This window comes from Anser cygnoides, chromosome 2 (genome assembly GCF_040182565.1).
Source record: "Anser cygnoides isolate HZ-2024a breed goose chromosome 2, Taihu_goose_T2T_genome, whole genome shotgun sequence".
NCBI classification, from domain to species: Eukaryota; Metazoa; Chordata; class Aves; order Anseriformes; family Anatidae; genus Anser; species Anser cygnoides.
Window position 1 is genome coordinate 44,647,402 of NC_089874.1, and position 15,293 is coordinate 44,662,694.

General features: G+C 40.2%; 1 protein-coding gene across 3 annotated transcripts in view; it reads left to right on the plus strand.

Annotated features, from left to right (window-relative positions):
* Window positions 1-146: 146 nt before the first annotated feature.
* The window catches only part of ANO10 (anoctamin 10), a 119,911-nt gene continuing 104,764 nt past the window's right edge, over window positions 147-15,293 (plus strand). The window contains exons 1-9 of one of the 3 annotated variants that reach the window (XM_066991967.1): window positions 199-216; window positions 3,737-3,865; window positions 4,307-4,459; window positions 5,474-5,656; window positions 6,795-6,929; window positions 8,321-8,440; window positions 10,915-11,484; window positions 13,186-13,241; window positions 14,483-14,557. In XM_066991967.1, coding sequence (XP_066848068.1) covers window positions 4,321-4,459; window positions 5,474-5,656; window positions 6,795-6,929; window positions 8,321-8,440; window positions 10,915-11,484; window positions 13,186-13,241; window positions 14,483-14,557 — 1,278 coding nt within the window. In that variant the 5' untranslated portion in view covers window positions 199-216; window positions 3,737-3,865; window positions 4,307-4,320. Of the gene's footprint in view, window positions 217-3,736; window positions 3,866-4,306; window positions 4,460-5,473; window positions 5,657-6,794; window positions 6,930-8,320; window positions 8,441-10,914; window positions 11,485-13,185; window positions 13,242-14,482; window positions 14,558-15,293 lie in introns of all 3 variants that reach the window. The other 2 variants (XM_066991968.1, XM_066991966.1) reach the window with 2 other exon arrangements.

The following is a 15,293-nucleotide window of genomic DNA, read 5'->3' on the forward strand; positions in this document are numbered from 1 at the left end:
CCTCCCTTAACGGCCGCCGCCCTCAGCGCCCCCCCCTCAGCCCTCCCGCGCCTGCTCCCTGAGCCGCCCCCGGCCAATGGCGGGAGGAGGAGAGGCAGCGGTGGGCGGGAGCAGGGGGCGGAGGGGAGGGGGCGTGGCCACGGCCAGGGGGAGGGCGTTCGGCCCCGCCCCGCCCCGCCCCGCCCCGCCCCGCGGATGTGGCGCCGGCAGCCGGCGGTGAGTGGGGAGGGGGCGGCTGCCGCCGCCGCCCGGCGGGGAGCGGGGAGGGGGAGGGCTCGCTGCCTGCTCCGCCGCCGCGGGGGAGGAGCCTCCCCCTGCCCGCCCACCGCCCCCACGGCCCGGCCCGGCCGCGGGGGGCACGGGCAGGGTGGCTGCGGGGGGAAGGGAGGGGAAGGGAAAGGAGGGGAGGGGAGGGGAGGGAAGGGAAGGGAAGGGAAGGGAAGGGAAGGGAAGGGAAGGGAAGGGAAGGGCAGTGAGTCACCGGGCGGCAGCTCCTTCCCATCCCTGCGGTTCCGAAGCAGGGCCGGGGAGCCGGGCAGGCTGTCCGCAGGCTGCCCCAAAATGGTGGCGGGGTGCCCACACCTCTGCCACCCGTGGTCGCGGCTCCCCGGTGGGTTCTGCTGTGCGGGAGGAGGCCGAGCGGCATCCCACCGAGCTGTGGTCAGCCTGGATCCAGCTGGCTGCGACCTGGTGCTGACACCCCAAACGCAGGCGTGGAAGAGGGCTTCGGCCGCCTCTCAGGCGTCAGTAGTAGGAAAGCTAAAAATAACGAACGGCATCCCGTAGTTACTCACCGCACCGAGCACACTGATTCCCAACGAGTGACGGAGCAACTCTCGGCAGCTCCGTGCTGTTACCGGCTGGAAGGGGGCTCTGCTCCCACCTGGGCCGACCCCTGCTCCCACCTAGGAGCTCTCTGAAGCCATACCGCCAGCCAGCAATACTTAGTGATTATCTAATGCTTTTCGCTTTTAACACGCAGATCTTAAAAACTTCTTCAGAAAGTGCAGCATGCACAATGCAGCAAACGTTATATGTAAAATTGACTATGGAAAGTGATGCTGCAAGGTGGAATGACTGTCAAAATGATGTAGTGAATCACTGCCATCACAGTTGCAGTGCATTATCGCCAATAATGTTGTCCTTTGTCTGACTCATCCCACTTGTACAGATGTGCATCTAAAATGTTTTAAAAATCTAGTGTATTTCCTTTAAATACCTGCATATGTGGGTTCAGAGCTAAAAATCTGAATGCTGCACAATTGTGTGTATATGAGCTAGAAGATGAAACTAAGTGGAAGCCCCATTAAAACTGGTCACAAAGGCTTTTTTTGTCAGTCAGAAGTGAATAGACAGGTTTATTGTGGTATGCAAAAGGTTACAGTATCGCTGTATTACTACATTACATTATGGTATCACTATATATGGTACATTGCTCAGAAAAGAAAGGCCAAGGAGAGTGTTCCCCCTCTGATGGATGAGAAGGGTGAGCTGGTAACCACAGACGTGGAGAAGGCTGAGGGACTCAACCACTTCTTTGCCTCAGTTTTCATTGCCCGTCAGGCTTCCCAAGTCCTTCATTTCATTGGGAGCTGGGGAGCAAAGGCTGGGGAGCAAAGTCCCACACACTAAGTAAAGAGCAGGTTCAAGACCACCCGATGAAACAAAACAAGGCTATGGGGCCTGATGACATGCATCCCAGGGTTCTGAAGAAATTGGCTGATGTAGTTGCCAAGCCTCTCTCCATCACATTTGAAAAGTCCTGGCAGTCAGGCAAAGTCCCTGGTGTCTGGAAAAAGGGAAACATCACTCCCATTTTTAAAAAGGGTAGAAAGGAGGACCTAGGGAACTACAGACCGGTGAGCCTCACCTCTCTGCCTGGCAAGATCATGGAACAGATCCTCCTGGAAGCAAAGTCAATGCACATGCAAGACAAAGAGGTGATCCAAGACAGCTGGCATGGCTTCACCAAGGGTAAATCATGCCTGACCAATCTGGTGGCCTTTTAGAATGGAGTGACTGCATCAGTTGACAAGGGAAGACCAACCAATGACATCCACATGGACATCTGTAAAACCTTGACATGGTTCCACATGACATCCTGATCTCCAAAGTGGAGAGAGATGGGTTGGATGGGTGGACCATTCAGTGGATAAGGAACTGGCTTGAAGGCTGCGCCAAGAGTGGTAGTCAATGGCTCTATGGCCAGGTGGAGGCTGGTGACGATTGCTGTCCCTCAGGGGTCTGCCCTGGGACTGGTACTGTTTAATATCTTTATCAATGACATAGACAGTGGGATCGAGTGCACCCTCAGCAAGTTTGCAGATGACACCAAGCTGAGTGGTGCAGTCGAGACAAGAGAAAGAAGGGATGCCATCCAAAGGGATTGGACTAGCTTGAGAATTGGGCCACATGGCCCTAATGAGGTTCAGTAAGTCCGAGTGCAAGGTGCTGCACCTGGGCCGGGGCAATCCCCGACATGAGGACAGACTGGGAGAAGAACTCACTGAGAGCAGCCCTGCAGAGAAGGACTTGGGGGTTCTGGTGGAAAACGGGTTCTGACGAAAAGCTCGACATGAGCCAGCAGTGTGTGCTTGCAGCCCCGAAGGCCAACTGCGTCCTGGGCTGCATCAACAGAGGGGTGGCCGGCAGGGCGAGGGAGGAGATTGTCCCCCTCTGCTCTGCCCTCGTGAGGTCCCACCTGGAGTGCTGCATCCAGGACTGGGGGCCCCAATACAAGAAGGACGTGGAGCTGTTAGAGCAGATCCAGGGGGGGCCAGCAAAGATGATCAGAGGGTTGGAGAACCTCTGCTATGAAGAAGGGCTGAGAGAGCTGGGGATGTTCAGCCTAAAGAGAAGGCTCCGGGGTGAACTCATTGCGGCTTTTCGGTACTAAAAGGGGGCTTATAAAAAAGATGGAGAGAGATACTTTGCTCAGTTTGATAAGGACAGGACAAGGGGGAATGGATTTAAACTAAAAGAGGGGAGATTTATGTTAGAGTTTAGGAGGAAATTCTTCCCTCAGAAGGTGGTGAAGCACTGGCACAGGCTGCCCAGAGAAGCTGTGGATGCCCCATCCCTGGAGGTGTTCAAGGCCAGGCTGGATGGGGCCCTGGACAACCTGGTCTGGTGGGTGGCGTCCTTGCCTATGGCAGAGGGTTGGAACTGGGTGATCTTTAAGGTCCCTTCCAACCAAATCATTCTATGATTCTATAATCTGTAGTAAATTATGTGAAATACTTAATGAAATACTGGGGATCATGATTTCTCTATGGATCACACAAATAAAGCCGAGTTGTAAAAGCCAAACTCTGTACTTTGGGGAACATAATTGGAAATTACTTAATTTCACTCTTGGAACAGGAGAGAGAAAACTGCATGATCAGAATAGGTAAAATCCTTTCTTCAGTGAAATTAATAGCAGAAAAAAAAGCAAAACTTTTCACTCTGTTTTAAATTCAGTAAATTCAGTTTGTGGTATTTTGGTTTTGTTCTTGTTGGTTTGTGTTTTTTCCCCCTAAACGGAGTAGGTTAATTACCAGATTTGTCTTTTTATTTCAACCCTTCTCAGTTGCTTTATGAAGCATGGTGTAACTATCACTGTAGAATTGTTTCTATAAAAATTGCACGGTCAACATAATCGTTCAGTCAGATGATTTAGATTATTCACGTATAAAGCTGTGCTGGTGCCTAGCACTTTACAGCCGGACTTTGTCACAGAACACTTGTCTTACAGCTTTCAACGAGTCATTTAATTGCTCTGGGCGTAATCTGTCTATCTGAATGGTGGCTGTCCTCACCTACTGAAGGTGTCGGAAGTTTCCTTGGAATACTTGGTTAAAGCTTCACAAGCTTAACTGCGAAGGTACCTCTGTAAATGTATAATGTATTTGCATTCTTAGCAGGAGAAGCTTACGCTAGGTAGCTGTTTGGCAGGTGTCCTCTGCTGTAGGAAGTTGCAAGCTGTAGTTTTTAATGATAGTGCTTCCTTATTGCTTTGCTTTTCTTTATTTCTTTTCTTTCTCACCGCCAATACTTTGCTATACACAGCAAAAAGTTTTCCTGCATGGAGAGTGAGACATACATGCCACCAAGTACTGGCAGTATCTCCCCAAGTGACAATTCAAGAGTTACTCAAATGCCCCGTAGTACTATTTTTAGTAGGTCCATGGAAATGGGCACCTGCCACTCTGCTAAGCACAGACACCTGTATCTCACTGTGGTAAAGTTTTGCATTCTTTAGATTGATACCAAACTTTTTTTTTTTTTTTTAATAATGGTATTTTTGTTTTGTTTTTGTACTCAGCAAGTTCTTAAAAGATGAAGGAAAGCTGGTCTTCCTTGGATACTCTTGAGACAAACTTCAGGCCTCTGGTAGTAATTGAGCTTGCAAAAGGCACCAAGGAGGAAACCATAGAATGGTTCACTAAAAGAATTGTGGACAAAAAGGCAAATGGAGGTGAGTACAACATGGTCTTGTAGAACACTTTGCAATGGATTGGCTGTCATAATATTAAGACAAGCAGAAAATTAGTTTTTAGGTAACTTGTGATATAAGTGATTACTGTTTAGCCTGTCCCACTCCCTTTTGCATTTTTGAAGTTGCTTAATTTGATTTAAGAATAGAGTATTGATTTAAGGTCACATGCCTGTTGAAGTTTAGAAGCCTTCCATTTTTGTGGTGAAACACTAGTAACCTCTTGTAATGTAGTTTTTTAATCAGTTTTTATATTCATCTTCTACAGTGTGTTTCTCATGTTGATTATGAGAAAGCTGTGAACCTCACCAAAATGAAGATGCATCCCATCTACTATCCTGTCTACCAGCCTTGGCACCATGTTGTAGAATTAAATTGAGTTAGCAGGAAACAATTTAGTCTTGATAAATTTATGTTGGCTTTTAATTATCTTTTTGCTGGGTTCTAGGTTCTTAGAATATTTCATTACTTGTTCCAATATGCTTCCAGGAATTAAAGTTAGGTTAATTTGTTTGTAATACCTTAGATTTTTCTTTTCTTTTATAAAGGCATTGCTTATGACTGTTGTAGTTTATATCTTATGGTCAGTATACTTTCTGTGGCTACTGGATATGTGGCTACAAACTTGCTTTCAGGCCTCTGTTAGGTAGGTTAGGAATGTGTCTATTTGAAAAGTCTCGTCTCCTTAAAATGAGTGGGACTGTTTGCAGAAGCACTGATTGCTTATGTGACGTAAGCTGTACAGGTATAGATCCAAACTGGCGTCGTTCTTCCAATTCCTTGTCCGTGAGCACTCCACAGAAACGGTGCTAAAGCAGAGGGTGACCTGCAAGATTCTGAACACCATTTGGGTGCTGACGAAGCCTTCATTCTTCATGCCTTTGAAAAGATACAGCTTCAGCGCTCCAGATGATTAGGTCCAGTATGATGTACGCTACAATACCTGGGTTTTTAGACGTAATTTTTATGTTCTTTTCCTTATTTTTTACTTTAAAGGTGCACAGCTTCTGATTAAACCATTGGTCACAGAAAATGGAGATGAAAATATTTATCTGGTTGGAGCTTCCCACTTAAGGCTGTTGCTGGGAGCCGAAACTGTGGGATTGGTAAAGGAATGTAATGATAACTCAATGAGAGCTTTTACATACAGCAGTAGAAAAACTTTCAAAGATTTTGCAGGTAAGCGTTTTAAGGCATACTATGCTTACCATTTAAGGTAATCATAGTATCATTACAAAGCTTATATACATATATAATACAAAGCTTAATAAAAATTATAACCAATTACACTGTTAAATTTTTAATGGACTTTCTATTCCTTGAAATGGTAGCAGTAAACAGAAATAGGAAGACTGAAATTCAGAGCATTGGTGAAATTAGTTTTTTCTTTTTGTCCTTTCATGTGGCTTCTGTTTGTTTATTTCTTACTTTATGCTTTTGTGTATTCCAAACAGTTTCTGATTCAGTATAAAAAAATTTGTGCTGAAAATAAGAAAAAATATTTGATTAACTTGAGTGCAGAATTAACAATCATATGGTATGTGTTAACATTGAAACTTAATCTCTTATTGACACTTATTTTTTGATGTCTATTGTATCATACGTAGCTGGAAAAAATAGAATTATTTTGTTTTAGTATATTTATATATAAAACATAATTGAATAACACTGTAGAGTCATTCAATGGAATTGGGGCATGATTAGTGAAAAAAAATCGTAACTTTTCCTCTTTTAATTTGAGGATGCACCTGCACAGTAACATTTTCCTTCAAATGTGCTACTTGCACAGTTGCACCCTTCCCCAGTGCGGTAGTGGCTGAACTCATTTTGTTCTCCAGTTAAGCACTGGAATTCCGGGTTAATCTTGCTAATATGTCGTGTGTCTGTTTCAGCACATCTTCAGTATAAAGGTACTTGGATCTGTCTGAACAAATAGTTTTTTTGGAAGTTGAATTGTTTGTTTGTTGCCTGTTTATTCAAAACTACAATCAAGAATGCTGCAGCGTTGAATTTCTGCAGTATTATTTTTTTGACTTTGCTTCACTGAAATTATAAAGTCTTGAGAAGTAACTTGTTTTTCTTAGTTCACCTGGGTAGTCAAAAATGCAGTGGCCAGTGTGTGCCAGTTAGGGAAAATTTATTCCTAAGTTGTTTATTTTAAAAAGCAGACGTTTTGCTAAAATATATTATTTGGCTGTAATTGTCATGTAATATATATAGATTTTTTTTTTTGGTTCTGATCACTTTTGATAACTACTTGTTGCCATGGTTGTCTTACTGTGCTGCACAGTTTCTTACCACCTTCCTTTTTGTTTAGATGACAATCAGAATTTCCTTACAATGTCAGAATGTCAGTATATCATTAAACATGAACTTGAAAATTTGAGAGCTAAAGATGAAAAAATGATCCCTGGATATCCTCAGGCAAAGCTCTATCCAGGAAAATCAATTGGTAAGTAAGGTAGTTTGTAACTCGATGTCTTGACTTAGGGCCCTGTTTATAGCAGAAAAAGCTTACTTTTCCTGCAATTAAAAGAAATCTGCAAGGCATTAAATCACACTGATGTTAATCAACTTTGTTTTTTCAGAGTTCCGCAGTGGTGGAACAAGGAGCAATGAATGTCCAGTGTAACAAGAGAAATTCCAAACAGATATTAGGAAAATGTTCTTTATAATGAGGGTAATCAAATATTGGAGAATTTTAGAGAGGTTGTGGAAATTCTTTTCTGGGAGGTGTTTGGATCTTAAATGGACAAGCTCCTGAGCAATCTGATTTAAGCTGAACCTGCTTTGAGCAGGAGGTTGGACCAGATGACTTCCAGAGGGCCATTTTGACCTGAGTCTTCCTATGAGAATGAGATTCTGGCCTTATCTTCTTTTCAGTTGGATAAATTTTAACATATATTGATGTCATCCATAATTTTTATAACTAGTACCCCAAATATTTGCCTTTAAAAAACAATCAAAAACCACCACCAAACTATTTTTAACAGAAGCTGTAAGGGAAGGCCACAAGATGTCATCAAAATAAGCGTGCTCCCATTCATGAATAAATAAATATCAGTGGTTCAAGAAATGTAACTAAACATATATGCCAGATGAGTTTACACTGGTAATTTTTTATATAGCTAATGTGTTTTTCTGCTTATATCAAGTGGATGTCTATGAGAAAAGGGAAAAACTAATGCGTAACTTCCAGTGCATCCATCCAAAAGAAAATTTATATTCCTTTCAATATTTCTCAGTTGTTTGCTTACTTGTAATTTCCTCAGCAGTTTGCTAATGGTTTACCAACACAGGTAGATTGCTTTCCATAACAGAAATCAAATACAAAATTGTTAAATAAGTGGCTTGTTTGCAATGGAGGTGTGTTGTAATTTATTAATTAGTATAAATTGATCATTCAAAAAAATTATTGTATCTTTCCCATAAAACTAAAGTGGCTTCTCAGACTTTCTCCTATTTTTCCTATTTTTATTTGACTTGTTATGCTTTTTGTTGCTCAAATGCAGCAGCTAGACCTTTTCTGCACAAAGCTACACGTGGTATTTCAGTTCCGACCTGTAATGCTTCTTGTTGTTCAAGCAGCAATTGGTAATAACTGCAAACTGGTGGATTGCTCTTTCTCTTCCAGTGGACAGCACAGTCTTTGTAGGAATAGTTAGAATGCATGCTCTCTGTTATAGATTATTGTCAGCTAACATGGAGGTGTATTTTACTTAGCTCAAATGCTAGATTTATTTCAAAGGAACTCTAGGCTTGGTAAGTACATAACGTAACCCGTTTGTTCACGTTAACTTTGTTGTCTTTGGAAAGAGTACTAGAACTTCTTTTTCCTTCTAGTGAGAAGATTGTTGACCAATGGTATTCTAGTTCAGATTTTCCCGCTGCATGATAGAGAAGAGTTGAAAAAGCTCCGTCACACGTGGTATGGACAAGTCAAAATTGGCTATCAACCTTTAGGTATGTGAACACCTACTCGGCCGCAAATGAAGTGCAGGGTTTCTTTTGGAGAAATTTTCTCCTCAGTTTGTGTGAGAGTACCAAAGGCCCTTCCCAACTTCTATTCCAGCATTTAGCCTCTGTAGAAGTGATACTCCTGTGTGAAAAGTAAGCATTGTACCAAGAAGTCAGTTGTTTCACTATCAGTTTATACCTTCTCACCTACCCAGTTACTTGCTACAGTTCACCTCTTCTATTGCCTTTCTGCCCAAGTTGCTTTGTTGGCCATTGTAAACTGAAGTCCTTGTTTTACCTCAACTTGCTGTTACTGATGTTGGAACCAACAAGGCACTTAGGTTCTGGGTAAGGAGCCATGTACATTTTTGGACTTGCTGACATGCACAGTTGATGTCTTTTCATCAAATTCTCCTTGATTCTAAGCTGGCTGTAGGATAATCTTTTGCTATAACGACTAGCATTGCAACTTTTCTGGAGTGAAGTTGGAGCCTGAGAGGATGTGCAGGCTGCTGTCTCTTGATTCTTAATGATTTTATTTCTTGTGGCTGCAGGAGGTCTGTGCCATATAGGCCTTTGGTCATAGTTTTCAAGCTGGAGGGGAGGAGAGAGGGCAGGCAGTTCAAAGGCACTGTGATCATCTGTCATAGCATTGAGTTCGAAATTGGCCCATTGCTCTTGTACTGGTTGGGCAGGTTTTTTCCTCTTTCAGCATTCCCTGAGTAGCTCCCTGAAGCAGTTCACTACTTGAGAAATTAGTGGCTTAGTGCCTGCAGGTTCAGTGTCAGTAAGCTTCCATCTTAGCAACAGTCTGCATGCAACAAAATCTCCCTACCCATCTCAAAGCAGTAACGGACCAACCCCAAACTGTTTTTTCAAACTGACTCTTTGCAGGAAAGCTCCTCAATGCCTGAGATTCCCAAAACTATTTTGATTTGTAGGCATGTCAAAAGTGTGTTTACAATTGTTGGATTTAAATTCATTGTCAGTATGAAGATTGTGTGCTGTTGCTTGCCAGATTCACTTGAGCATATTTTATACACTGAATAAATTTAAAATGAAAATATTTATTAATCTCTTGGTCTGGCAGTTTCTTGAGATTCTTTCCTGAACTATAGAAAGTTAAGGATCTGTCTTGGTAATGCCTGCCTCTGGGCTATGGTGTAAGAGGGTTTTCTTCTGTGTTTGTCTCTTGTTTATACAGCACAGGTTCTTCTTGACTGACATCAAATACACACAAAATTTGAAAGTAAATCCCATGAACTATATGGGATATGGTTATATATATACTAGTTTAGGCATCCCTTTCATGTTGTGCTTTTTGAGTCTGAAATGATGCTAATGGTCTACACTTGAGCTCATTTGATATTAATTTTTTGATTGAGAGGAACTTTGGAGTGGTGATTTGGATTCTGTTTGTTTGCCTTTCCCTCTGGCTTTCAGAAGCTTATCTGATGGTAAGCTATAAATTTCCGCTGCAGTTTTCTGTAAACTGTATGCTGTAAGAATATTCTGGCATTGCATGCGAGCTTTTGATGTACTAGTCTTTTATGGAGAGTGCATGTACAGTGTCAATTCAGAGGCCATGATGTCATGGCTCTTTTATTATGCTAGTGAGTACATAGCAGCAGCATAGAAGCATAAAGGATCTGGTCTTCCAAGGAGGCAGAGATAAAACAGATTTCAGCATTCTAAACTTGGTTTACTAGGCATTTCTATATGTTACTATGTGATGCCATTTCTAAATTATGATAGATAATACTCCTCCATTTTTTTGTTAGCAGTAAGTTCAGTGTTTTCCTCGGAGGTAATGCATCTGTCATGAAATATATCCATTACTACCACACTTTCCAAGTCTTTAGAACACTTGCGCAGACAACTTCAGGGAGAACAATTGTGCATTTCATTTATCAGTTGTCTGCTGAAGGGAATGTCTCAGCCTGGCTGCACCTTCTGATGTGTTTAAGATTTCAGTATGCCTTTCCATCTATTCCTTTAGTTCCTTGAGGGCTGGCAAAGCCCTACTAGTTCTTTTGATGTTGAGCGGACTGAAACAAATTTGGTTCTCGGGCCTGCGTATACCAGTAAGAAGTTTCAGAAGTCAGGTGTCACATACTTTTTTATACCAAGTGACTTCAGTGCCATCCTAGCCATTCATTGATAGATTCTGATTTTAAGAATGTTAGTGTTTCTTTTCCTCTGGATAACCAGTGTTGATATTGTAGGTATTGAGATACTCGACTTCCCTACTATCTGAATATATGTAGCTATGTGTGTATATTTAGATATGTGCGTGTTTATATAAGACAAATAACATTCTAAGTCTTTGGGATGTGGGAGGAGGAGGAACAAAAAAGCCATAATGTTCATTGTGTTATTTAGAAAACTGAAACTTGAGCTAAGGAATTCATGTAAAGTCAGGTTTGATATTATACTGACATGTATGTTAAGTGTCTTAATTGATTCATTTTTCTCTGCAGATGAGATACGCTGCTACTTCGGCGAAACCATTGCACTCTACTTCGGCTTCTTAGAGTACTTCACATTTGCGTTGATTCCCATGGCTGTCATTGGGATCCCTTACTATGTGTTTGCGTGGGAAGACTATGACAAATACGTGATGTTTGCTACATTCAATCTGCTCTGGTCCACTGTGATCCTGGAAGTTTGGAAACGCATTTGTGCCGTGATGACATACCGTTGGGGGACGCTGTTGATGAAACGACAGTTTGAAGAGCCAAGACCAGGTTTCCATGGTGTTCTGGGTATCAATCCTGTCACTGGGAGAGAGGAACCAGTGTACTCAAGTATTAAGAGACAGTTACGGATTTATCTCGTGTCTGTACCATTTGTGTGCCTTTGCCTCTACTTCTCACTATACGTGATGATGATTTACTTTAACTTGGAACAGTGGGCTCTGGATTATCATGAGGAGAATAAGTCCAGCTTTAGCAGCTTGATGCTGTATGTGCCCAGTATCATATATGCTGTCGTGATTGAAATTATGAACCGTATCTATCGGTATGCTGCTGAATTCTTAACATCATGGGGTAAGAAAGTTGTTTATATTCTTCCTTTTGCATTGGAAGTTAAGATCCCAAATGTTTAGGACTTTACTGTTACAACTTACTTGCAACTGTTAACAGAGTTGGCCATTTTAAATTCTTAAATTTATTTAGAGTGTTATGAGACTGCAGTTTCATGTTTGGTTTAATTTGCTTGCTATCAAAAGGAATGACCCTGTCTTCCTCTTCAGCTTCTCTCTGACTTTGGTGCAGAAGTCCCCCCTCTCAGATTTAGCTCTTTCTTTGGCTATATTAGCCATATTGTTGGCAAAAGGGAAGAGATGAGATTGTCAGGATAGCTCAGAGGCGGATGGCAGGAGGAACTGTTCTGGAATCTTTAATCCACAACCTGATGTGGTGCAGAGGACAAGGGCACTAAGATAATAGAACAAAATCTAAGAACACCAACTAAATTGTCTGAAGAGAAAGTTTGCATATATTATATGTATGTACTAAAATAAATTTATATACATATATATAAAAATAGAGGTTGAGACTTCATGTCTCTATCAGAATATTTTCCTCTGGACACTCTAACAAGAGAGTGAATAGGATGAAGAACTCCTGGGGCTGCCCTACCTCCACTTTCACCTGGCATATTTTCAGCTAAGATCTCATTCAAGCAGCTGAGGCATAGGTAATGATCTGGGCATGGGAGTTGGTGACCAGAGAAGTTGCAGGGTCTGTGCATTGTGTCACAGCTGCTACTGAAGAAATGTTTGTAGAACTGCTGACGTGGAGTTGAAAGTCCAGGGTGTTTTTAAGCACACCTTTTACACCCATTTATCATGAGAACTGATAATTAAGTGAAAGCTAAAGTAAAAATCCCGTTCAGTCCCTTGAGTGCATCTTCCGTTTGTCAGGCCCGACTTCATTCCTGCTGTTCTGTCCTGAACAAGGTCCATAGGTGCCAGTCTCTCAATTTAGCTATGTTGAGACATCTCCTGCTAATGTGTTGCCTCCTCCTTTAGTTACTGCTTATCCAGGACTGTAAAGGTATTATCTGACAAAATAGCAAAAAGAAATGGAAAATCTCCCATTCACTTCCCTTTCCTTTCCACTTAACCACCCTTCTGCTACCATCAGCTTCTGTCAGATTATCCTGAATGAACTGAAAAATCTTAGTTTTAGAATTAGTAATGCATCTGTTGAAATTTATGTACCTTAAACTTGCTTTAGAGCTTAAGGTCTGATCTAAAGTCCCTGGAGATGGATACTGGTATTTCTGTGAGCTTTTACAGGTTTTAAATCAGATGCAATGTTATTTTTCATAATGTAGTCCAATTAGTTTTGGATTTTATTTCAGCCAAAGAAAAGTCACTAACTAGGTACATTTTGTTAAGTGTTAAGAATAATGGATGTTTTTTCTGTTACAAAACAGCTCTACTGAGAAAGAAAGATGTTGCAAAAGGTAAAACCTTTGCAGTAGGAAAAACATTAGAGTTGTAGCCAAAAATATGTAAGTCAACATCATGCATCAGCTTGGCTTGATAAGCTGAGTGAGGAACTGATACAATATAAATTGTTTTCCCCATAAAGCTTTGGGGAAACTGTTCCCCTTATACTATCACCTAAATAATTTCTACATGGAGGAAAAAATACCGGTTTACTTTTTGTGTAACAGTGTCTAGTATATGGCATGTGCTTCTGCTGTTCACTAATGAATAATTTTGCTAATGTTTTTAGAAAATCACAGGCTGGAGTCTTCGTATCAGAATCACTTAATTCTGAAGGTTTTAGTGGTAAGTAGGTATTATAAAGAGTTATTTAAAAAAAGAACTGTTTTTTTTTTTTAGCACTTTCCTAGCATTCCCAGCCTGACCTACAGTTTTGTTCAATGCCAAATATTTGCATAAATATCTGAGTAAATCAGAGGATTTCTGTTGTGGTTACAGTAACCTCTAGACTGTCCTAGATGTCTTGTTTTATAGTGGAGAGTTGTGTTTTTATTTATATTGATTGTTTGTTTATTAGGATACGGGATGCATAAGTTTTCTTGGTGGTTCTGGCTTCAACTGGGAACTGTTTTTTTTTTTTTTCAAGATTTTATGGTAAACTGCATTTTAAAAAGTTCATGCATTAACTTCCGTCTGAACTGTTTTTGTTTTTTTTTTCAAGATTTTATGGTAAACTGCATTTTAAAAAGTTGATGCATTAACTTCCGTCTGTACTAACATTCAGACAACTAGTCAGAGGAGACTGGTTATACATGTCTGTCATTCTGCTTACATACAGCTTATAGTATATACTGATATATTTACTTTTTGTCTCTGAACAAATTGCTTTTGTGCATGTGTATGTATATACTGTAAACTGCATAGGAGCAGATTATGTACATAACCAAATGCAATATTGATTTTAAGGGACTGTACTGTAAATCTGGAAAAAAGTTTTATTCTACTTCAGCACTTGATTATGATTTTTCAAGTACAATACTGTGACTTATTTCTCATTTTAGAAGTAGGGAATATTTTTCTTGGTCATAAAACTTCTTGAAGTGGTTAAACATAAAGCTTAATTAACACATATTGAGGAACAGTTGTACATATCTAGAGAGATGTCATCTGACACGTATATTTTGTTAAAGTTTTTTTTTTTGGGAAAAAAAAAGTCATCATCCTAAAGTAAGATCAATGTGTCCCTTCCATAGCATTACCTGTGAGAAAGTGCCAGATTACGAAACTTAGGTAGAAGGTGACAGGTATTTTTAATGTTCACATTTCATAATTTAAATGTATTTATCTTTGTACACCGTGCTTTAGGAAAGCATTGAGCTTATCTAATGAAAATCTAAACAGAATCAATAATGAAAATTATTTTTTCTGACCTAAATTTTAAAAATGGTAAAGAAATGTATTTTAATGGACAGTTTGTATCTACATGGAAGCTATTTAGTCAAAGTAACTTTTAGATGATATTTTGTGTTTTTTCTCAGGACATGAATTTGTGCTTGAGTAGTAATAACAAATGTTTTTATTTGCAGTTCAACTTCTTAAATTGTTTTGCATCTCTCTTCTACATTGCTTTTGTGCTGTTTGATATGAAACTTTTGAGACAGGTGAGTTCCAAGAACATCTAAGAACACTGATGCAGTTAGGAAAATAAAGGATAGATTGAAATAGGACTTTGTTTTTAAATTGTTTTTCTAAATATATATGTATATATATAGTCATTGTCAAGTTTATATTTTCTGACAAATATGGCTTCCATATTTCATCTGCTCTTGCATGGTTGCAGAACCGTAACAGAGTAACGTAGAACAATTCTTTCCCTCCTTATAAATGAGTAACTGTTTTTAAAATAAATTGACTGCTCCCTCATGCAGATGATGCTGGAGAATTTTCTGTTCCCCTTCTTTTCCTTCACGTTAAAAAAGTGTTGTTCTTTGTAGTGTTCCTACTGAGAGATTCCTGAGGATAGGAGAATGATTAAGTTTGACTGCAATGAGGAATTGAGAATAAATAAAAGCAAGAATAATCTGTGGTTGTTAGTTTAAATCATCTCTTGAATTAAAATACATGAAAATTAGATAGAAGGAAAATATTTTTATTCTAAAAAGTGAGTAAAATAAGAACTTAAACTCTAGATCTCTGTTTCTTGTAAAGAGATCTCTAGCAAAATACCTGTTATGTCCTTAGCTGACATGACATTCGTGGTATTTCTTATAATTTAAAGTCTTTTTTTTCTTGCTTTTTGCCTTAAAAAGTAAAAGTTGTTTTAAGCTTTAGTTTTTTTATGTCCCACAGATCATTCTTTCCTCCCAAGAAACCTTAAAAACTCTTTTTCTTCTTTTA